At 37.6% G+C, this 22,807-nt stretch overlaps 1 protein-coding gene across 1 annotated transcript; it reads right to left on the reverse strand.

Annotated features, from left to right (window-relative positions):
* Positions 1 to 8,861: 8,861 nt before the first annotated feature.
* On the reverse strand, positions 8,862 to 22,552 carry ccdc3b (coiled-coil domain containing 3b). The gene is made up of 3 exons (XM_088636165.1): positions 21,527 to 22,552; positions 14,111 to 14,285; positions 8,862 to 11,355 (listed from the first exon to the last, which is right to left on the reverse strand). The coding sequence occupies exons 1-3, from the start codon at positions 21,880 to 21,882 to the stop codon at positions 11,062 to 11,064; spliced, it is 825 nt and encodes a 274-aa protein (XP_088492291.1). The 5' UTR covers positions 21,883 to 22,552; the 3' UTR covers positions 8,862 to 11,061.
* Between the last annotated feature and the right edge of the window lie 255 nt (positions 22,553 to 22,807).

Here is a 22,807-nt window from a genome sequence, read left to right on the forward strand (position 1 = left end):
TTGTCTTTTATTATTAATCAGCTGTTATTTTATAAACTATTTACTCCTGTTTTCAGTAATTTTACTATTGTAGAACTGAAAATAGTTTGCATTTTATTTTACTATTGCAGTTTTTTTCCTCTTTGCAGTTCTAATAACATCTTTCAGCTGCACCTATAGTTCAGTATACTCTCTTTCAATCCTCAAAACATGGGCCATGTTATTCAATCTGTAGATAATTCTCTTACTTTGTTTTTCTCTTAATATCTAATTACATCCAATTAGGTTCCTTACACTTGGATTCATTTGTTTGAGGCTGTTCTCCCAGGATCAGAGCCCACATCGGTACCCAAACCCCACATTGGTTTAGCCATTGTACTGTCAGGTTTGGACCTGTCACTGATTATTGTTTTTACTGCCTGGAGTACCTGATCACTTTCAGTGAGGGAGCTTGATTCTTACAAGTGACACCTTTTTCAGCAGTGGTGTATGGACCATAGTCAAGATCTGATCCATTGCCTAACTGTGGTAAACCTGACATTTTGCAGTCTTTCTTGGAAGAGGGATGGTAGGTATCTAACTCAAAAATGGTCTCCATTTCTGAATACCATGGTAGAGTCAATAGACAGCCTCAGATGTCATTTCCATTCTTCATGTAACCTTTGCCTTAGATGAACACTTTTCAAACATTTCTAATTGAATACTGCTACTTCCAGGTTGCCAGATAATATTTTTCTTTTAGGGAACCCAGGTTACAGGAGTAACTAAACTTTTATCAATAACTCGGTGAGATACTTGCTGTATGCCAAACAGGTGAGGACTAAAATAGCTATATATATAAAGGCTAAGAAAATTCAAGATGCAGCAGACACAAGATAGGTGACATTGGTGTGTCAGCATGTATTGGAAATATCAAACTTCTTATTTGATATAATTAACAATAAAACCAGATGGGACTACAACCTACAGCTTTTTCAGTGTAGTTATCTGGTAGTTTTCAAAAATGGCCTCATTGCATTTCAAAATGCTATAATTAAAAGGGCTGAAGTTTCACAAGCATCAAATAATGTGTCAGATTTTTCTGAGTGAATAATGAAGCAGAGCACTTGTGAAAACTTGCCATAATAAACTGTTACTATTGCTGTACGTTTATTGTACTATTGTCAAGGTTTGTACCTTTAATGTGTTTTGTGGTGTTACTATTTAACTGTGATTCAACTTTACATTTTTTGCACAATAAACTATGGAATATCTGCTGTCATCTAAGCTGCTATGTGAAATTGTTAGTTACTATGAAACCACTCCTTGTGAAACTGCTGGTTTTAGAAACATTGAGAATTTTTTTTAAAATATAAACATATTTCCTTTCTCATCTTCAATTTGAAATTTCTGCTTAAACAGGATGCCATACAAGTGCAAATATATTGTTAAAACTGCTAAAAAGTTAGTTTATTACTGAAAGCATCTAAAAAACTAAATTCCTAAAGCTTTTCCCTTGGTTAGTATCAGGCAGTATTTGAAACCCAGGAATATGTGTTTTTACACTAAACATCACCCTCGTAATATTACTACTGTAATGTTTGACAGCTGTTTCTGCATCTTGTCTTTCATATTGTGTATATTAAAATGGTAGAATGTGTATCTCATCTCTGGATTGCAATATCACTTGATTGTGACAGATTCCCTCAATAAGTAATGTAGTGTTTTTGGACAGGGGGCTTGTAAGGTCATTTTTTATAGCCTCCTCTTTGAAGGAGAAACTAACATGCCAGCAGAGTGCATTAAGGAAAAGCAGTAAATGTCCCTTACAGTGATCTGTCTCATAGTGTACAGTATATATCATACTAATTGAGCATACCATAAATGTCTTGAAAACTGTCACTTATCTTTATTTAAAAAAAGATATATTTTCTCAGTCATAAATGCTACCACATGTTGGATATTTAATCAAATTTACTATCCGGAAATAGCACTGAGAATGGAAAAGTGAAGTACTTGCCAAATGTTTCAGACCTAAAGGAACTTGTAGAGTAGGACTTAGTAGAAACAGCAGCTCACCGTCCTCACAGGGCTGACTGCTTGAAAAATAATACATTTTCTAAAAGTGCTGTTGTTGTTAATGCTTCTTGATTCAGTTTAATGTATTTCTGTGTATATGTGTAGTTATATGCAGTGGGGTAATTCTAAGATAAATTCCTTAAAGCATTTATTATAACAAACTAATCCTTAAACGGAAAGCAAGTTTACTACTTGGATCTTTCTCATTCTCCCAGGTCAGACCTTTAATTCCATCAAGGTAGAACATGCTGAAATTCCAGATATTGCTGTGACAAGATCTCTCAGCGGCTAACATGCACCACACAAGCCTACATTGAAATTCAACAATGCCGTTCATCATGGTGCCATATCATATTAAATTTTATATATAAAGTACCATCACCCATCTGTATATTTCAAACCTTTCAGTTAAGTGAGATTGTCATTGTTCGCAGTCACATTACCTGTGTATAAATTGGTGCTCATCAATTTTTTACTGTACTTTGTTAGCTGATCACACAGAATCCTAATGGGTATATATATGTTAAGCCTAATGGGTAAAGTTTAATGCATGTAGAAAAATAAAAACTTTAAAATTCAACCCCTTGTCTCGTAGATCTCCTCAGTACTCTCTTATCTACAGTATATTAAAGTCACTGATCTACAGTATCTGAGGTTCTAAAACTAATTTTGTTTTGTAGTTTTGAATTTTTTGTTTTCACTCCAAAGGCATGGTTATCCTTTAGTATTCTGGTTAAACTCACTGAAAAATGGCTGGCAAAGTTCTTTTATCTTAAAGTATGTCTGCCTAGAGAAAAAAAATATTTTCAAAGATTCTTTTTGCTGAAAAATATATGCAATATTAAAGTTCAGATTGTTATTTTTGGATAGAAATACATTTCCTTTTGTATTTTCACTGCTATTCTTAGCTTTTGAAAACAATTCAGAGGCTCTACAAGAGAATTATCGATTTTATCACATTCCTCAATTCTGTCAGTTATTTTGATATAATTAATATCAAATGCTAGATGAACAACAATATAACCACAATCTATGTTTGTCTAGAGGATTTGAGTTCTCTTACAAAAGGAACAATAAATACTCACTGAGGGAGAAAAAAAAAAACAATTAACATAGGACACTGTGTCCGGTGTAAATACAGTATGTACTAAAAGAAGAGATGAGCTACTATACATTCTTGGATTTTGTTATTTTTCTTTTTATTTAGTGTACGTACAACTACAGCTTTGAAAATTAAATTTAATATTACTCTCATCAATAAGCATTACTCCACTTTATTTTGTTGGTATACTCTATAAGCTACAAACATTTGAACAAATGCCAAAGAACAGAACCTCTTTAAATGTGACATTCCTAATGTAGTTGACCTGTACATTACCATTTAAAATGAAAAAAGCACTTTTATAAAAAATGAAATGACCAATTATTGTCTTTTATATTCTCCCATACCACAAGTGATAATTGTGAATAAATATCCTGCACCAGCACAGATGGACTGTGCATGGTTCTCTGACACACCCACATTTTGCTCACTCCTTTTGTAGTGAGTATTGGTGATTCAGTGGTAGAATTCTTGCCTGCCATGCAGGATTCCTGGCTACTGCAGTGGCTTTGGGCAGAGTGGTGGCTCTGTGACTAAAGATCTGTGCCTGTGACTCCAGGGGTGCTGTACAATGGCTGACCCTGTGCTCTGACCCCAAGCTTCTCTCCCTGTCTGTGTCTCATGGAGAGCAAGCTAGGGTATGCAAAAAGATGAATTCCTAATGCAAGAAATTGTATAGGGCTAATAAAGCAACATTATTATTATTTGGGCTGCTTGCCATCTGACACTCTGCAAGGCCAAGGTGCTGCTGTTGCACATAGGGTCAATAACTTGGCCTACTCGCACTTACCTAGCCCGGTGGCATTTGGACAACTTCAGCCACCTTCTTTGTTGTTGGGACAAGTTCAGACTGAAATGTCAGCACAATGTGGCTCAGCCTGCGTTATGAGTAAGCAGTGACCTAGACCTAGACTTAGACCTAGGTAGCATTAATAAAGCTCTGGTATGTACAAATATCACCACATTATTGTCAGAAAGAGCTTTACCTGAAGTAACATGATATGCTGAAGAGCAACACATAGAGTATACTGTAAAATCAGATGAACTTCTACATCAGTATTAGAACATTTCCATAATACTGCTATGCCAAAGAACTATAATCCTCTTCTTTTCTCAAAATGCAGAGCAATCATAAAGCTGTGGCCTCAGACTGTATGAGTTCCATGGCAACTCCTGAGGCTCACATGTGTTTTATTTCATAGACAAAACATAATTCTGAGTTTAAGTGGCCCAACGGGGTCAAGTGTCAAACTGACGTTGCGAATAATTCAGATGTACAGCTGTCCCATAAAGCAGAAGTAAAAGCCATGCTGCTGTGGGGCATGCAGGCTAAGCATGGGATTTAAGACTTAAGATACAGTATACAGTAGTTCATACCTTTTGACATGGTGTAGGACAAAAATACCCCTTTAAAAAAATGTAAGATAAATCTGCAAGAAGCCTAAGAACTCTGTACACCTGATCCTTAGTATAAGGTTGCTCTTTTTAACAGAAAGAGAAAATTAGGGGTGTGATTATACATGAGTATATACTCTTCTGTATGGCTATAATTGATTCAGGCTGTTAAACCTACGCAGAGACAAAAATCCAGTGCAAAGAAATGTTGCTGCATCTGAACACTTTCTGATTTCTTGATGATCTCTTCTGATACATTATGAAATAAAAAATAAACACAATTATCTTGAATAAAACTAAACTTATTATATAAACCCCAAGTTTCAGATATTTTCTGGGGGTTCCAAAGGAACATTTTTCACTCCTTTTTTTAGCATTGAGTAAAATACTTACTGTATAGTATAGTGAAAAGGTTTGAGTGGGGAGCATAAAAGGATCAACTAGAGGGCAGTTTACCTTGATTCTTTATGAAGATCATCATAGTCATACTTCAAAAATAATATTTCTGCTTTGTTATTATTAAGACATATAAAGTATCATAATCAATAATTATATATTTTAATTTGCTTTTGTGTAAATTCAGTGTGCCTGTTGAAAGTCAGAAAAGCTTGAAAACCAATGACATAAACTGATATGATATACTGTATAACCTGAAACCTGACATGCAATAAGCTTCACATGGGCCCAATAAGCCCACCCTTGGTGTTGTTCTGCCCATCCTCCACTGTAATATAAGTACATTTTTAAACTTGCAAACACCAGTATGTTTGCCTCTACAGCTCATTACACCTCATTCTAAAATTGTGTAATTCTTATTTTTAAGTTATTATACACTCTTGATGGAATATTATTGTGGAAAAATTATCTTATAACACCTTCACTCTCTACGTTGACATCATAAACAACAGTCAGACCAGTACTGAAGCCACGGTGTGGTCTAATGGTTCTCAGCTGGATGCCATGGAATTTTGGAAATGCAAAATATAAGAAAAATAAATAACTGTAAAATGTAAATACTATTTATACTGTATTTATATATTAGTGTTGTGGAGTACCTGTAGTATTGTCTCACACATTTGGTGTTCACAATCGAGATAGGGCCCATGCTCTAAGATTGCTCTTGTGGGAATCACTCGTGCTCTGCACACATTGTACATAAAAACCAAAAACAGAGGAAAGCCTGAGAGCAGTTCAACAAGAGCTCCACGTTTCATCATCATCTGGTCCTATCACGATAAGGTAACTGCACTTTGAGGCAAATTGAAATTAAATGTTGAAATCCGATTTGTTAATAATATTGTAGTGTTCTGCTCACTGGCATTGGACAGCACCTTGACCTTCACCATGTCACATAAGCCAAGTTTATTGCTTTATCTTGCCCACCCTACTCTAGAGAGGCAAAGTTTCCCCTCTTCCACTTTGTCCTAATGTGCTTCTTGCAAATAACGCTTAACATCTCTCCTTATCCATACACCTCACCCATCTTCCTGATTAACACACACAACTGTGCTACTTAAACTTTACTCAATACAACTGAGAGAGAAAGAAACTGCTTCTCTTGTCTGTCATTCTGCACCCACTGACACAGTCTTATAAGTGCTATGAACAATTCAGACCAGGAGTAAGACACCTAGCTGTAGCGAGAAAGACTGTAAAAAAGGGGTCCATAAGCTGTTTCAGTCAGTAGAAGTGGGTGATCCAAGAGAATCAGTGGTATACTTACAGCTTAACATTGTTGCAACAGGCGAAGAGACTGGCCTAGCACAATTCCGTTAGGGAAACAAGAATAGATTGTGGCATTCTCACAGCAGCCTGTGACTGCTGCTTTGCAGGTGTTGAACTAATGCCAGTGCTGTGAGAGTAGCTGGAGTGTTACATTGGAGAGCCTGGTGAAAACTCAGTCCCCTTCTAAATGTCTGGGCTCTAGACATGTGGCTAGTTTGCCTACAGTATGCTTTAACCCTGCCCATATACAGTAGCACAATTGTTAACTAAAAATAATGATTCCATGTTGAGCACATCAGGTTAAGAGGTACCATCTGAGTGATCTGTTTCATACAACTCCAGCAATGGATTCAAACCAGCATGACTGGTTTTCTGCAGGAAGATATACATTTTATTTTTGACTCAAATCTCTGGAATGTTCAGTAACTATTCACAAGGAAGGCCTGACAAAATACATGGAATATTGACTTACCACTGTAGCGGCAATGCTTGTTAATAAGACAGAATTAAGTGTTGCTGTGCTTTCCCAAATGAGGCCTCATCTCTCTGTTCATCTCTGTGGTGCAGCCACAGAGAAACTATTCATGCAGGCTGATTTAAAGATGTTTTCTTTTGATAAGGGACAGCTCCCAAATGGGGATGCACTTTAGCTCAGCCTGGCTATCGTGATCAATGGTCATCCATTGGCGCCTATCTGTCTAGGGAGTGCCAGATGGACATCTGGACTGCATTCCTAAGTGTCAGGAGTAAGTGACTCATATCTCACCTTGATCAACCAATCAGGGACTGGTAGGGCCGAGTAACCCACATGGGACTCTGATGCCCATGGAACTTTCAGCCAATCAACGAGCTGAAGTTCCTCCAGGTAAAAACAGGCAACACAGAGAGCCTGTAGGAGACTTTTTCGGACTTTTCTAAAGGGAATTCAAAGGAGAATTCCAGGGCAGGACGGCCCAGGAGCAGAAGGCTCCCAAGGGCAGGACATTCTCGCAGCGCGCCTCCTGACCATCCTGAGACTCAGCCCGGACAACCAAGGAACGGCCAGTGCGTCCGAGTGCCAGAACTTTCCTTTGTTCTAAGAGTCTAGAGCGGAGGTTGCCAGAGAGTAACCGGAGGATCCACCCGAGGTTAGCATCAGCAGCAGGCCTCGTGAACAGGTCGGAACTGTGGACAGCTGAAACACTATTCAGAACTAGCTCTTCATCAGGAACGAACCGGTCCTCTTCCTGACTTGCTGGGACCCACAGTCATCTATTTTCCTGTGCGCAAACTTTGCTAGTTAAAGCCAACACTAACTTGCCGGTCAGTGAGCATCAGCAGCGCACCGTCGCAAGCCGCACAGCACAGCCTGGCACGGAGCCAGAGAGCCCGCAGGAGATCTGAATCCCCAGAGATTGGATGAGTATTCAACTTCACTGCATTACTGCTCGAGAATTCAATTGTTATCCCAACCAGTTGATATCAATTTAATTCCTAAGAGTTATGTACTTGTTTTGAGTATCCAATGTAGAAGTTATAACCAAGTGCATTTACGAAACGGTCTAAATGAATGATATACTGAACGTATGTCCTCTTGATATATGTAACTCTTTGTAACTGACTGAATATATACCTTTTATATTCTGATAACCCTCTCGATAAGATCTGTTAGGTTTATATGCATATTCTATGTATTAATAAATGTATCCTCGTGTATTAGTACCTGTGTGTGCGCGTTGTTTGAGTTATATCGCATGGTTGGATTCTAAGGCCATCAAAAGAATCATTTTGTGATTTACTGCTACAATTAATAATTGTCCCAGTAAATGCCCAACCCCTACAGAACTGGTGCCTTCAGAGAGCACACTACACCACCAACACTCTTTGAAGAAAATGAGCATGTCATTACACCTCTGGTATGAGCACCTACACATTCTTGAACTCATCAATATTCATACTTAGTATCTCAAAGATGTTCACATCCTTTGCATATTACTAGGATTCAACACTGCTGGACCAATCACCAATTCATCAACTTGGCCTTGTTCATCAAACTGAGTTCCAAATGAAGGTTGCAGCCAAGGCATAGCTAAGTATCAATGTCTCAGGGACACAATCAAATGAGATCTCTTCAAACAATAACGGTGAGAGAGTGCCAACAGTACTTGGGGTGCCCTCATGTCCACCATCATTAGTGCCTGTAATTTGGATTCTATTCCAGGGAACATCAGAAGTGATGTGGTGAAAAAGACAGAGAGACCCACAATTTGTTAATAAGCAAGAATTTGATCAACAATTTGTTCATGAGCTGGCACTAAGAAAAATAAAGCAAATCACCAAAAAGGAAGTAATTCAAAGGAGGATCCAATGCATGAATTGCAGATATTGTTGAGACAAATTAAAGGAAATCCAGAATCTTCCAAACAACCACTGTAATACACAGCTTTTGTGGTGCCTTCAAAACCATCAAAGGTCTGACCATTGAGGAGCAGGCCTTGTAAGCAAGGACATTTGATTAAAGAGAAAAAATCATTTTTGGAAGGTGCATTTCAAATACATACTCAGTTGAAACTTCTCTTGCTTTAAAAGAGCAAGATATAACAGAAAATACAATACATGTAAATCATTGAAAACTCTTTTATTTTAAACATTTTGTTTTATACAAATGTTAGAGTATGGGTAGCACAGTATTGTTTATTAAGGAATAAAAAACCTGTAACAAAACTGTAACAAAACACTTGTGCATGATAAAAACTGTCAACAACATGGATAACTCAGAATACCATTTAGTTTGCTGATTGATGAGCATTAACACACATAAAATATACTGCAGATGAACAAAACAATAAACAATATCCAATAAGCTTAAATAATTAGACCCCCACAATATTCTAATATTTTGTAAAGAAGAAGATGGAGACAGATTTATCTGTCTTTAGATCTACAGGATTCAGTTTGAAAAGCAGACTAACTATAAACTAATCTGTAGTGTTTGTTTTGTATTTACTGTAACTAGTGCTCTGCACTCTTGTAGAAAAACAAAATGCCTGCTCTCCTTCAGAAAAAAGCAGTTTTTAACTCTGACACTGTAAACAAAACATGCAAAACATCTTTTCATGGTCATTGGACCTTGTTACATGATCCTTATAGCCATCATAATTTTATTAGACAATTTCCTAATTTTTGTAATGCGAGAATAAAATTACAATAGATGATAACTGCAAAATCTAATTTGAAAACTAATTTGATTATAACAGTTTCCATTGGGATTATTGTATGGTTCATCCAGAAAAATACTTGAATTGCACTGAGTGATCCCCACCTAGAAGTCACAGGGTCAGATGAAGTAGTGCCTCTTGCCAGCTGTTACAAAGTATTCAGTGACAGTGCAGGCCTGGGCATTGGTGTAACTAGATAAGCTGCAGTCAGTTAGGGAGATCTTTGTTGATCACAGGAAGAGTATGCCTCGTACACACGATATTGAGTAGTATCAGTAAAAGCTGTTTCTTTTTTAGTCACATTTCAGTTTCATTGCTTTTACTTCAGCATTGTGGTGATCACCCTGGCAGCACATTTCAACAGTTAAGCTATCTCACCATGAAAGTGAATTTACAAGATGACTATGAATTAAGAGTTTACTGTACCTTTGGTTGCCTAAGATATCATGCATCTCCTAATATCAGTGTGTTTAATTATGAACCTGTCAAAGTAATAATAATAATAATTGCTTACACTTATATAGCGCTTTTCTGGACATTCCACTCAAAGCTCTTTACAGGTAATGGGGACTCCCCTCCACCACCACCAATGTGCAGCATCCACCTGGGTGATGCGACGGCAGCCATAGTGTGCCAGAACGCTCACCACACATCAGTTATCAGTGGGGAAGAGAGCAGAGTAATGAAGCCAATTCATAGATGGGGATTATTAGGAGGCCATGATTGGTAAGGGCCAATGGGAAATTTGGCCAGGACGCCGGGGTTACACCCCTAATCTTTTCGAGAAACGCCCTGGGATTTTTAATGACCACAGAGAGTCACGACCTCGGTTTTACGTCTCATCCAAAGGACGGCACCTGTTTACAGTATAGTGTCTCCGTCATTAGGACCCACATGGACTGCAGGGTGAGAGCCCCTGCTGGCCCCACTAACACCTCTTCCAGCGGCAACCTGAGTTTTTCCCAGGAGGTCTCCCATCCAGGTACTGCCCAGGCTCACACCTGCTTAGCTTCAGTGGGCTGCCAGTTGTGAGTTGCAGGGTGATATGGCTATATGGCAAGTAAGTCATGATACTTGCTGTACACCCAGATAAACCAGAAACTAGACCCTTTAAGTCAAGCAATTTTGACTATGGTACTGTAGGTGTATTTCTGATATGTGTTCGTGAAACCACTAATGAATTTGTTAAGGCTAGAAACAAACCTCGCTACTAAATGCTTCCAGAAAGTTGTTGACTGTATTTTAAAAAAGTAAGACATTTTACATATTACAATGTATTGTTTTTATCATTGTTATTATTAAGATTATTATTTAATTGTTGATCTTGATAAGGAAACAGGTAAATTCATTCATAATTGGGATGATTTTCTGAAACCTTAAAGCACTCCTTCATTCCCAGCTAACATAAAGACTATGCATGTGCTCTGTGTCAGCAGAAATATACGTGTACACATTACATAATACTATTGCCAAATGAAAATCTTAAGCAAAATACTGTATTCACTCTATGCAAGATTCTCTGTGCAAGAATTACTCAGTATGAAAACTCAGAATATGATTGTGGGATTTAAAGTTTTCTTTTCAGACAGACTTAGAATGTGGAAATCAAATTTTCGGTTTCTTGCTCATGACTTTCTTGTGAGGTTTCAGGACATCTTGGGTGGTGTCCTGCTTTGGGTCTGTGTTCTTATCAATGGCCTGCTCATTGTCATGCAGCTGTTTAAGAATAAGGGTCTGCTGTATGGTGTCCTTCTTGGCCTGCCTCAGAAGTCTTTTCATGTTCTTTACCTTCTCCCTGAGGTGGTTGTTGGCCTTCTCAAGTGATCGAACCTTCTGCGACAGTGTCTTCACCCGCTCCTCCTCCTCAAAAAGCGCCTTCTGCACCGTGGAGCAAAGCAGCTGCATGAGAGTGGAGAGGGATCAAAGCCACACACTGGTAAACGTGCACCATGACACACTGTAGACTGATTAGAACAGAAGTAGACCTGACGTTTTGAAAAGAAACTTATCTGCTAATTCAATGCAAATTTTTATGCAAAGTAAATTGTGTCATTACATTGATTTAAGGTACACAAATATTCAAAAGCAAACATTCCCAAAAAGTTCATGATTCCAATATTGAATAAATGTAAAATTAGAGTAATGCAGCCCTTGTGTTTGGTTTAAATTAATTTGTTTTTTGCGGTTATATATAACCATCCCAAACTTCCTGTATCATTTTCCTACCCTGCTGTTTTTGATAAGCAGCAAAACCATGTGCCTTCCAAGGGCTTAAAATAATTCAAAGGGCTTAAAAGAAGTTCCACAGCCTTTCCTACAGTAGGCACTGTAGGCACTTTGATGTTCTCAGCATATTTCTATCTTAATGTTTGAGTAGAACTAGCAAGAAATGCAATATTGTGCACTTACATTGTGTGTTCATGATGGTACTCATAGTTTTAAGCATTTTACACAAATACTCAGTATCATTATGAAAGTATTAGTAGTTAAAATACATTGTGCTATAATAGTAGTCTGACTACATGAAAATAGTTCTTGAGTAGTACAACTGCACAATTTAATCACTCAAAGTTAATTACATATCTTACTGTAAGTGCAAAAGTTTAACATAAGGAGTATTGTATAAAGCCAGAAGGCAAGTGACATTTGTAACTACTCAGTACATGTCTTTCTGAATGTTTACTGTGTTACACCAGAGGATAGCTAGAGCACAGCAGACTGGTAAATCATGTTTCAAAATGTGAGGCTTTGGCAATGCAAGTGTGTTTTTAAGCACAATAAAATTATTGTGAACTAGAAAAATAGCACTTAAAAGCAGTGTGGAAATCCTCCATAAGGACGCTCATAAGGCCTTTAACTTTTGGAGAACACTAAAGTATAGTTTCTTTCTACTTGTTATAGTATATTTGCATTCTCTGCTAGCTCTGTTGTTTCAATGTTTTAATCATTACAGTCAGTTTTATTTCAGGTCCAGTGCATTGTTTGAACATTTTTGTGGGCAATTAGTTGTGTGGAAGTCTTTCTCGTTTCCATCATACCTCCTCTTTCATCACTTCACAGCACTTTCAGTTACTAACTACCTCTCGGGCCAAGTGTTACACAGGCACATGTCCAACATGTGTAGAACTCTGGATCAAAAGAAGTTAGTCTATTCTGTTTACAAATGTGATTTCAATGGACTGAGGGAATCAAGAATTAACCATCACATTATAATGCACATCTTCAGATCCACATTAGCACAGGTTTGACATGAAGACAGTTATCTTGCGTGCTATAACTAAACTATACTGTATGTCCACACCTAAAAGCAGCTTTAAAGGCAGTGTTTCAGTATCACTTTACTCTACTTAATTTTAATTTTAAAGATCAGTTCTGTTATTTAAATAAAAAAAAGTTTTTTAATTTAATTTCTTTTGAATTATTTTACGAACTATATGGTATGACATCAGATCAAGTAGGATTAAACCATTAATTTATCTCTTTATTAGGTACAAAAGTCAATGCATAGACATAGCTATTAACAATCAGATTAATGAGACTTTTCAAAGAGATCCAGTATATGTTGAGCTAACACACTGCAAATAGGGTGTGATGGAATACCGATATAGAAAAGAGCTTTCTATTTTTCAATGAAATCTCATTCTGATATCTCATTTCTTCCCATGACAAAAGACTTTCAATGTCTGGACCAATGTGCTCAGCTGCAAAACTCATAAGACAAGACAATGAGAGAACTTCACCTCAGATTGGAAGGTAATGTTTACAAATTCTCTCTCATCCTAACGTTTTAGGGTACATTAATCTCATCAGACAGTAAAGAAAGTTTCCAAAGATCTCCTACTACTCCCTGTTCTGCTATTGACTTTGAAACAGCAAGCTAAATCATCTCAAATAAGCTTGCTAAATTACTTTCTTAAACATAGGTGTACAGATATCTTTCCCACACCAAAGTATTGTTTTAGCACATAACATTCCTACTACTCATCTTATGATAAAAGGCAAAGCCTGAGGAGTAATACCCTGTCCATTTCAAGAATGACAGAAATGCTGTCCAAAAGTTTGTCATGGCTTTGAATTCATAATTGTGCTCAATGTAAAAAGGAACAGAACCCATTCATGCAACATAACAAGACTGATGATGGGCCTGAGATAAGTATAGACATCACTTATTTGTAATAAGATACACTCGATAGTAGTGACCTGGGACTTGTTAGTGGTCTTTTTTAGGGCCTGTGGTTGTAGTCAATATCAGAGATCTGAACCTGGTAGAATGGTGATGCAGTGGTTAGCATTGCTGCTGCACAGTGCTTGGGCCCAGTGATCAATTCTGGACCTGGAGTGTTTTCTGCGTGGCGATCGTGTTTACATCGGTTTTCTCAGGATGCTCCAGTTTCCTCCCTCAGGCCAGGGACATACTAGCATGTTAATTGTCTTCTGGGAAAATTGGTCCTCATGTGAGTGTGTGTGTGTGCCTGTGATGGACTGGCATCCCATTCAGGGTGTATCCCACCTTGTGGCCCTTGCTTACCGAGATAAACAAAACTGGGCTGTGGCTCCCTGTAACCCTGACAAGGGTTGAGTGGTTAGAAAATGGATGGATGATCTATCACTTTGTCTCACCTGAGCAGTTTCATTCTTACAGTAAGATTCTTACCCGACTGTCCTCCTGGACTTCCCAGTAAGGGGTGTAGGTGTGGATAAATGTTCCACTGGAGCAGTTGGCAAATTGGAAGAGGCTTGCAAACATACGATGGTTTTCTGGTGTGTCTGGGAATATGGGATCCTGGAAGTTAACTCCGTGTGGGATTATATTATAATTCTCATCCATCCTGAGGGAAAGAAAAATGTTATGTTAATTGTGACATCTAAGTGCTGTCTGAGAAGTACTGTGTTTCATAATCATAACAACAAATACAATTACCTCACAACATACTGCAGATTTCCAGTTTTACAGCGAGACTTCAATTAGAATTAGCACTTGCATTTCTAGGTGGGGGCTTACAGAGAACTATGTTCCCTGTACACAGGTTTACTTTTCATGCTGATATAGCCTGATTGAATTAAAATTCAGTTAAAAATTCCTACATTAGTTGGATTCAGGCATATAGCTTTTTCTTGTGTCAAAAAAGTATATACAGGTAGCATAGATTCATTCCTAAGATTCTTTATAAAAATATCTCCATCAATTCAGTGTTTTTAGTCAGTTCAGTTGTTCTCATATCAAATGAGAGCAACAGGATTTTCTCTGAAGCTTGAATAGTTACTTTAGTATCACTAAAGTATAAAGTATAAAGGAAAAGGCCAAAATATTAAAATACTACATGCATTATATTATTGCATGGTTTAAGACTCATTCTAATTTAAAAACCATTTAGGGTACACTCAGTTTGGCTCCTGACTCTTTTCAGTAGAAAAAAAATTAATTTCCTTTATTATTCATCAAAGAAACTTACTTATAATATATCAAAGTCTATCTACAGTAGGTCACCTATGAGAGATCCTGTTAACCATGATTTGTCACACATTTAGCTCTTTCAAAAGATGCACAGCACCTTGAAATGGGCAAGGGATGAGGGAGTAGGACAATATGAATGAAAAACATTAAAATGTGTGAGAGAAAACCTGTACGGGTACAGTTAATTGATTTTTAAGAACACACAAATTTACTAGTTAAAATAATATACTGTAGCTTTGAAGTTACATTTAGTTTAGTATTTTAAATAAATTGCAAAGGTAACTTTAATTAATAATAATTATAATTGCTTACACTTATATAGCGCTTTTCTGGACACTCCACTCAAGCGCTTTACAGGTAATGAGGACTCCCCTCTACCACCACCAATGTGCAGCACTGGATGATGCGACTGCAGCCATAGTGCGCCAGAACACTCACCACACATCAGCTATTAGTGGGGAGGAGAGCAGAGTAATGAAGCCAATTCATATATGGGGATTATTAAGAGGCCATGATTGGTAAGGGCCAATGGGAAATTTGGCCAGGACGCCAGGGTTACACCCTTACTCTTTTCAAGAAACACCCTGGGGTTTTTAATGACCACAGAGAGTCAGGACTTCAGTTTTACGTCTCATCCGAAGGACAGTGTCTGTTTATAGTACAGTGTCCCCCTCACTATACTGGGGCATTAGGACCCACATGGACCGCAGGGTGAGCACTCCCTGCTGGCCCCACTAACACCTCTTCCAGCAGCAACTTTAGTTTTTCCCAGGAGGTCTCTCATCCAGGTTCTGACCAGGCTCACACCTGCTTAAGTTCAGTGGGTGCCAGTTGTGAGTCGCAGAATGATATGGCTGCTGGCTATTTTGAGGCTACAATTGCTCAAGCTAATGTGAGAAAGCATGAGAGTTATTTTGTGAATAATCTTTAGATGTCAACATGATAGCTGCAAACTGAGATGAATTATGAATACCAGCTAAAACATTAGTTCTGCTGCATACAGAAACAAATCATTTTCCTTCTTTCAGTGAATTAACACCAAAAATCTTGTATGGTAAAATAACAATCTGTAAGTCAGTGTGAGTGTACAGTAGGTCATGTGGTCAGCACGGCAATGTGTATCATGTACTTGTGTTTACATTAAAGTTTTAATGAAACATGCTTGTACAGTAGATGTTCAATTAAGGCAAACTATATATTTGTCTTCTGCAGTGATGTATGGAAAATGATGTCACCTATTCACTGTTTGTATTTTTAATTTTGTGTTTGTAGTTCATTCATCTTGTGGCCTCTTGATAGAGAACAGGACGGAGCTGCTAAGTGCTTCAAAGTTCAGGTTCAAAAAGGACTTAACCAACTAAACGTTAAGTATGTTGTTTATGTTCAGTCAGAATGAGATTTTCTTTTCCACCTAAAATGTGTGAATCTTGTAAGCTATTCTTCAACAACGCTTGGAGCTAAAAATTTCCATCAAGAAGTTAAATATTCATGAACGAAAATTTCCCAAAATTAGAATCAGAAAACAATTGTGTTTCAGTGTTTCCAGTATGTTTTAGGAATGAATCACTGGTACCACAGCACATTAAAAGCACGTTTTAGATAAGAAAAAAAAATAGACTAGGCTAGTACTTGTGTACTAGCAATGCAAATCAACTAATAACAAATGCACTGATTCAAAATACGAAATAGTCATTACCCAGAGGAAAAAAACAACTCTCTTTGGACATTGTTCTGAAGCATACCAACTCATATATAGAAAATAAACATAAAAAATACATTCTTTTAAAATGATGAAAAATCTGTTACAACTGCAGGATTTCACTCATAGTCAGGGGCGATAGGGGCCTGACATCCTTCTTTTGCCACCTCTCTGAAATGCAGGATATCCAGAAAAGAAATGATTTACCCTCAGATGAGTTGCATGAAGAAATGCAGTTACCAAGGCATGATGGTGGCAAGAAAGTAGAACATTGAAAATAGAACAAGATGTGGCCACATTGGAACAAAAGAGAGAAAGGCAGTTCATCTCATCTGTGTCTCATTAGGGCGGTTGCTCTTTCATTTACTCTGAGTTTTGGCAGGCAGCCCAGCCAAGCTGAGCCTCTCTATTCCCTGCTTTACAACAGAGTAACACAAAGGCGGGGGTGTGATTGCATTAGGTTAATCATATAAACGCTCCATAGCTAAGACCATCCCACACTGAGGCTTAAATTAACATAACTTATCAATACTGTCTCATCATTGTCAACCACTTAGAGAAAAAAAAAATGTGCCAGGACAATGCTCTCTAATTTATTTTGTTTGCTTTGCTTTCTTCAGTTTTCTCTTGAAAAGCTTAGAATGATAACTGTGGGATCAATGTTGTGTAAAGATGTATTTAGACATTTGCAATGCTGATTTTGGCAAAAAAAGAAGCACATAAAGCACAGAACATTTCTTGTCTATCATTGAAATTGATATTGGATTCAGTTTAAGGACAAATCCTGGCTTCCAGTTCAGTCCTGATACAGTAGGTTTTTCCACTTGTTAGAGTTGCATGTTATAGAAATGTTAATACTCCTGTAAACATACCATTTAAGAAGAGTTTCACAGTTCCACAGATGCATTTACCATGTATGTTTTATTTGCAAACATACATGGAGCAAAACCAAGGTGAAGGTGTTAGGTTCTGAAATTCTGAAATTCCCTAAATGTATTTTTTATAAGTAACTCTGATCTGATGGCAAGTGACTTTTTCAACATCTGTTCAATAGGACAATTTCCTTTGGAGTCTAAACTGAACCTTCCATAATCTACTGAAGATACAGCATTGTTTTTGGATGCAGTTGCTGAACTGGGACTCAGAAGAAAAATCACTAATCTTTATAGTGCTGCCATAAACGATTTAGTAGGGCATTGTAAACAGGTTCCCAAAAAACATCTGAAGTGCACCCAAGAGGTCTATTGAACAAAAATAGAAATGTCTTCTAATAAAACCCACATGACAAGATCTTTATTTTTGCAAAGTTTTCTAAGACAAAAAAGTTTTTAGCTTCCTGTTCTGTGATAGAAATCTACAGAAATAGATATATAAAAGTTTTCCACACTCTTAGTTTCCAGATTAAGGTTTGTCGAATCTACATGCAAATATTTCTTTGAATGTTTTTAGAATTTCCTTTAAATGAAATTTATAGCTTTATAATACTAGAAACATGTTCCACAAAGTGTGTGTCCAACTCATTCCCTCGAGTCACTGCCTCCTGAAAAGTCTTTTCTTTCCAGCTAGTCACTTGGAATTGTCTCTGGAGCTGATAGTTTCCAGAACAGTTCAGTGCTACAGCAGGATGGTCTCTGTGCATTTACATTTCCTGTGTTCAAGGAGGTAAAGGTTAAAAGTGACTTTTTACAAAGGCCCACTGGCACCTCAAGAGGGCTACAATGCTGATGCAAACATTATTTATATAAGGACATGTTGCTTTGCTTAACATCAGGCACTGATTTTTTCAAGCCCATTTTGTGTAATCACAAAATGTTAAAAAAAATGAATTGACTATCCACTAAACAGGAAACATGTGCCAGGCTGGGACTGTTCAAGCTGTGCTGAACCAGGGAAACAGCAAGAACTAAATTATGTGTAGGCACCATGGCTTAAAATGAGAGGGCGAAAGGGCTTTAGTATTATCCAGCAAAAGAGAATTTCCAAAGTCAGAAGGTCAAAAGTCTATCTCCAAAATCTGCAAAGGTCTAAGTCTACACATAGACATGTATCTCTGTGGATACAGTATGTTTTCTTTATTTAAAACCTATGTACAAATACAGAACACTGATGTTTCACCTAAGGCCAACCAGATGAAAACTCAGCAATACATTTGGACTCTCCTAAAATAAATCAATGGTGTAATTAGAGCATGTGTCATCCTTTACCTAGAGTTAACTGTACAACAAGATCCAAAGTTTAAAGAGTGGCTTAAGGTAGTTCAAAAGAAGACTAGTCATATAATTAGAAACATAAAATATGTTTGAAAGCCATGTATATTGACCAGTTCATATCTGACCAGTGGTTGATAAAGTACAGTATGTGGCAGTAGTAGGAAATGCCCTGAAATAAAACTAAAGTCTCCATTTTCATCTAAAATAGATTTTTCCATGTTGATACTACAGGGTTCTGTCCTTTGTGCTTTCATATTTATAGTTTGTGGTGTATTACTATGTATTTTGGCAACAATTGTTTGAAAAGGTCAGACAAGTAGCCTGACTGTAACATTGTTCTGCAATTGCCAACCTGCAGGACTTTTCCAAGAAATGAGATCCATGTGGGACTTGATGGAACTTTTTTCACACAATTAATAGTAAATTTGTAAAATTGCTTGATATTTGTATCTTACAGATGGATTGTTTTGATTTGCTTGATTAACTTGCTAACAGTCAGACAGAATATATTTGTGCTTCTTCATTCATCATCTATAGTGTAGTTGTTCTTATGGTGTAGAATGATTCTGGTCTGTTAAATCACAATTCCTAGGATCATTTGTAGCTTAAATGTTTGTAGTCTTCGCTTTGTTCACAAACTAAAACTATTGTATCAAAAAGACAGAGTTTAATGCTCCAAAGGCCATCTGCAGGAACCGCCTGCCCTTGATAGCATCCTGACTTTCTATGAAAGCACAAAATTGCAAGTAAAAAACATCACAACATCAAAATTGTCCCAATGCTTTAAAAAATACACTTCCATTGATGCCCCTGCATTCAGAATGACAGGAGAGACACTAAAGAGTTATAAATCAAGTGAGCTAAATCTGCTTAATCTGTAAATAGTGCCTGTTGCTTCAAGACAGAGGTAGTTATCAAGTAAAGTACTTTCATTCCCATGTGTAGGGTGCCCTTGAGCTGTTGGCTGCTGTGGCACTTTATAATTACAGCAGCTGGAATGTAGCGGATGTTTTGCTGTTATTTCTCTGCTAACTTTTACAATGGAAGATGAGTAGAAACCTGTCCCTCCTCTTTTGAAGAAGCCACTGTTCTTTTGTAACACATACTGTAGCACATGCAATGTCTTAATTATCAGGTATTCTGTGACTTTCAAGTCATACAGCTAAGTGCTTGGTACACTGCAGATTGTACTTGGCTTTAGGGAAGGGCATTGATTACACTTAGCTATGTACGGTATTTAAATAGAATAAATCTCTAGTGAGATCAGAATTTATTTAAAATGATCTGGCTCAGTTTGGACATGCAAATATAGGACTGCCTTGAAGAACTGGATAAAAGACTTAATACTTTAATGATAGTTAATAATTTAGATTACAGGCTACAGACTCCAAAAACCAAATAAATGAGGGGGAAAAGACTCAGAGTCCCTAAAAATACCACTTTCCCTTTTTTTTCCCAAAAGAACTGTTTAGTCAACCCTTTTCTATAATTTTAATATGTTTAAAAGGGTGGATACACTTTATGTTTCCAAAAGCTTTGATTGCCCAGTAATAAAATATTCCATTGTATGTGCAAATTCTGAATATCCCCTCTAGCACAGAAACACATTTTTTTATTTTAAATCACTCTAAGGTTATGTCTCCTTCCTGTATTATCTACATACTGCATGTCCTGGAGCCACGAAACAGTAACACACACAGCTTTGGAAGGTGTGTAGTCTGCTGCAACAAATTTAGACTGAGAAGAGGGAATGGGAACCTCTGTGACTGCAACAATGAGCCCTCTTGCGTTAAGAAATCACCAGTCTTTTAACAATGCTGGCTATCATGGATCCCCTTCTTCACACACAGCTGGTTTGGGTTACACATGTTCCTGGTTTGTCCCTGTGCCAGCTGGGTTTTTGACTTTCGGTAAACATAGATAATCAGTATTATATTCCCCAGATAGTGACAATGTGTACTGTTCTTCTCAGTAACTAGCTGGAGCAAAACCATACTTTATTTTTCCCAGATCTGTGTTTATGAGTCAGAAAAGGAAAACGTTAACAGGAGACACAAAGTCCAAAACTAAATCCAAAAACTTAAATCCCAAATTAACTCATAAACAAGCATTGGTGACTTCTCAGTGGATCTTTATTATCAAACACATTTGAGGATTAGAATTAGAACAAATGTTTAAAAAACAAGGCACTTTTAGGAATTATCAATAGATTGTGGATATTAGGAGGCAGTAGCTTAAAGGGCAACAAAAAGGTCACATTCTATATATCTGGCTTGCTTTTGCTGTGTAGTCTGTATAGACCCAGAAGAAAACAGCCTCATAACAAAAGCATTTCTCAATGTCCATTTATTTTATTCCCTGATTGTAAAACCTTATTTTTTTTATTTCTACAATTCTAAATAACTCAAGATGCAATAATCTTTCTTAAGCTTACCAAACATTTATATAGTTTTTTAGCAGTTATCTTAAAAATTATTGGAAGTTTTCTTGATTTACTATTCATTTTTTTGCATAAAAACTATACTATTTAACCATGGATTCGTGAATCATTAATGAAGACGTCTGAGAAATGATGGAGCTATTATGCTGTGTACATTAACTCACTCGACATGTCCAGAGCACAGGCAGACTGTGGTTAGGTTGGTATTTACCTATAATGACTCCTGTTGTGAGAATGCAGTTAAATCACATATTTATTTATCTTACCTCAGGAAGAAATAATACGCATTGTTCTCCATGACCGCGTACGTGTAACACGGGAAGTACCCGAGGCCGGTGACATTGAACCTCGAGCCGGCGGGCACCTCCAGCATGCTTCCCCATGCCTGGTCGCACAGCAGCTCGATCTCGGCGGAATAAAACAGATCCGTGTCGTACTGCCAGGGAAGGTAGTTGTATACGCTGTAAGAATCCTTGTGGAGGGCCAAGACTTTAGCAAAAACAATTATCTCCGCTAGCTCCGCTCGGCAGGATTCGGTCTGGGGTCTCCAGTCATGGGGCAGCTGGCATCCCCAAATAGCCCCGAGACCGGTGAGCAAAACCAATGCCAACACAGTGCCCATCGCAAGACACTAGCACTGAAGTGCAGGTAAACGAAATCTAGACTAAAATATAGCGCTGTTTTTTAATGTGTATTTTACTACAAAATAGATCCCAAACCGCTAAACCCTTCTCCTTAACATACTGTATACTGTAAACTGACTTAAACGGAAAAGGTCCATGGAGAAAAGCACTCCACACACACTGCTGTCCCGTAATCTATAAGGTATAGGGGCTACCTGCACAGCAAGTAAACCAGATTTGGTGTGAAAAAAGTAAGAGAGCCATTCAGTAAAATGCGTATGTGTTAGAGCGCTGGATCATTTCGCTTCCCAAAGTCTTCATCCCAGCTTCTTTCTGTGCGCTGGGGATCTAAGCCTTGACGCCAGGGTTAGGCGAAGCAGATACACGGAGTAAGTGGAGACACTGTGGTCCTGACTGCAGTTTAACTGGGCGCTAGATTGTTTAAATTTTCCGTCACTCTTCGAAACGAAACACTGTGGAGGATCAGTTACAGGTTTTGTTTCATCTCATGCTATGGTCTGCCTCCTTAGCAGCTTGTCGGACTTCTTATAACTGCGATACAGCTTCTGCTTTGTTAAGTGCGCCATATATTTTCTGTAAGTTATCATTGTCTTAAAATATATACTATATATATTCTGAAACAGTAGCAGTATACTGAATTTAGGAGGGATGGATCTTTTCTTCTTGTCATAAATCAGTGACGTTTTAGGCCCCACCTCTAGTAAATCTGCACTAAGTACCCTGTATCGGGTTTTTTTTTTTAGCGTTTATGACTTCTCTTAAGGATGAAAATGAGTTTTAAAAAAGAACAGATAAAAGGAATTTCAGCACCTGTAACAGTAACCACATACTGAATCTAACATAAAATGTTAAAACAGCGATAGTCACTACCTCATTCTTTCTCAAGGATGAGTCTAAACAACC

The sequence above is a fragment of the Lepisosteus platostomus genome, chromosome 6 (genome assembly GCF_059453375.1).
Source record: "Lepisosteus platostomus isolate fLepPlt1 chromosome 6, fLepPlt1.hap1, whole genome shotgun sequence".
NCBI classification, from domain to species: Eukaryota; Metazoa; Chordata; class Actinopteri; order Semionotiformes; family Lepisosteidae; genus Lepisosteus; species Lepisosteus platostomus.

What these genes read in the sequence shown, in the direction of transcription:
- ccdc3b (XM_088636165.1), bottom strand. Translation starts at nt 21,882, where the DNA reads ATGGGCACTGTGTTGGCATTGGTTTTGCTCACCGGTCTCGGGGCTATT. An exon ending in GCGTATTATTTCTTCCTGAG is followed by an intron (nt 14,286 to 21,526) that starts GTAAGATAAATA and finishes TCTTTCCCTCAG; the next exon opens with GATGGATGAGAATTATAATA. An exon ending in AAGTCCAGGAGGACAGTCGG is followed by an intron (nt 11,356 to 14,110) that starts GTAAGAATCTTA and finishes ACTCTCATGCAG; the next exon opens with CTGCTTTGCTCCACGGTGCA.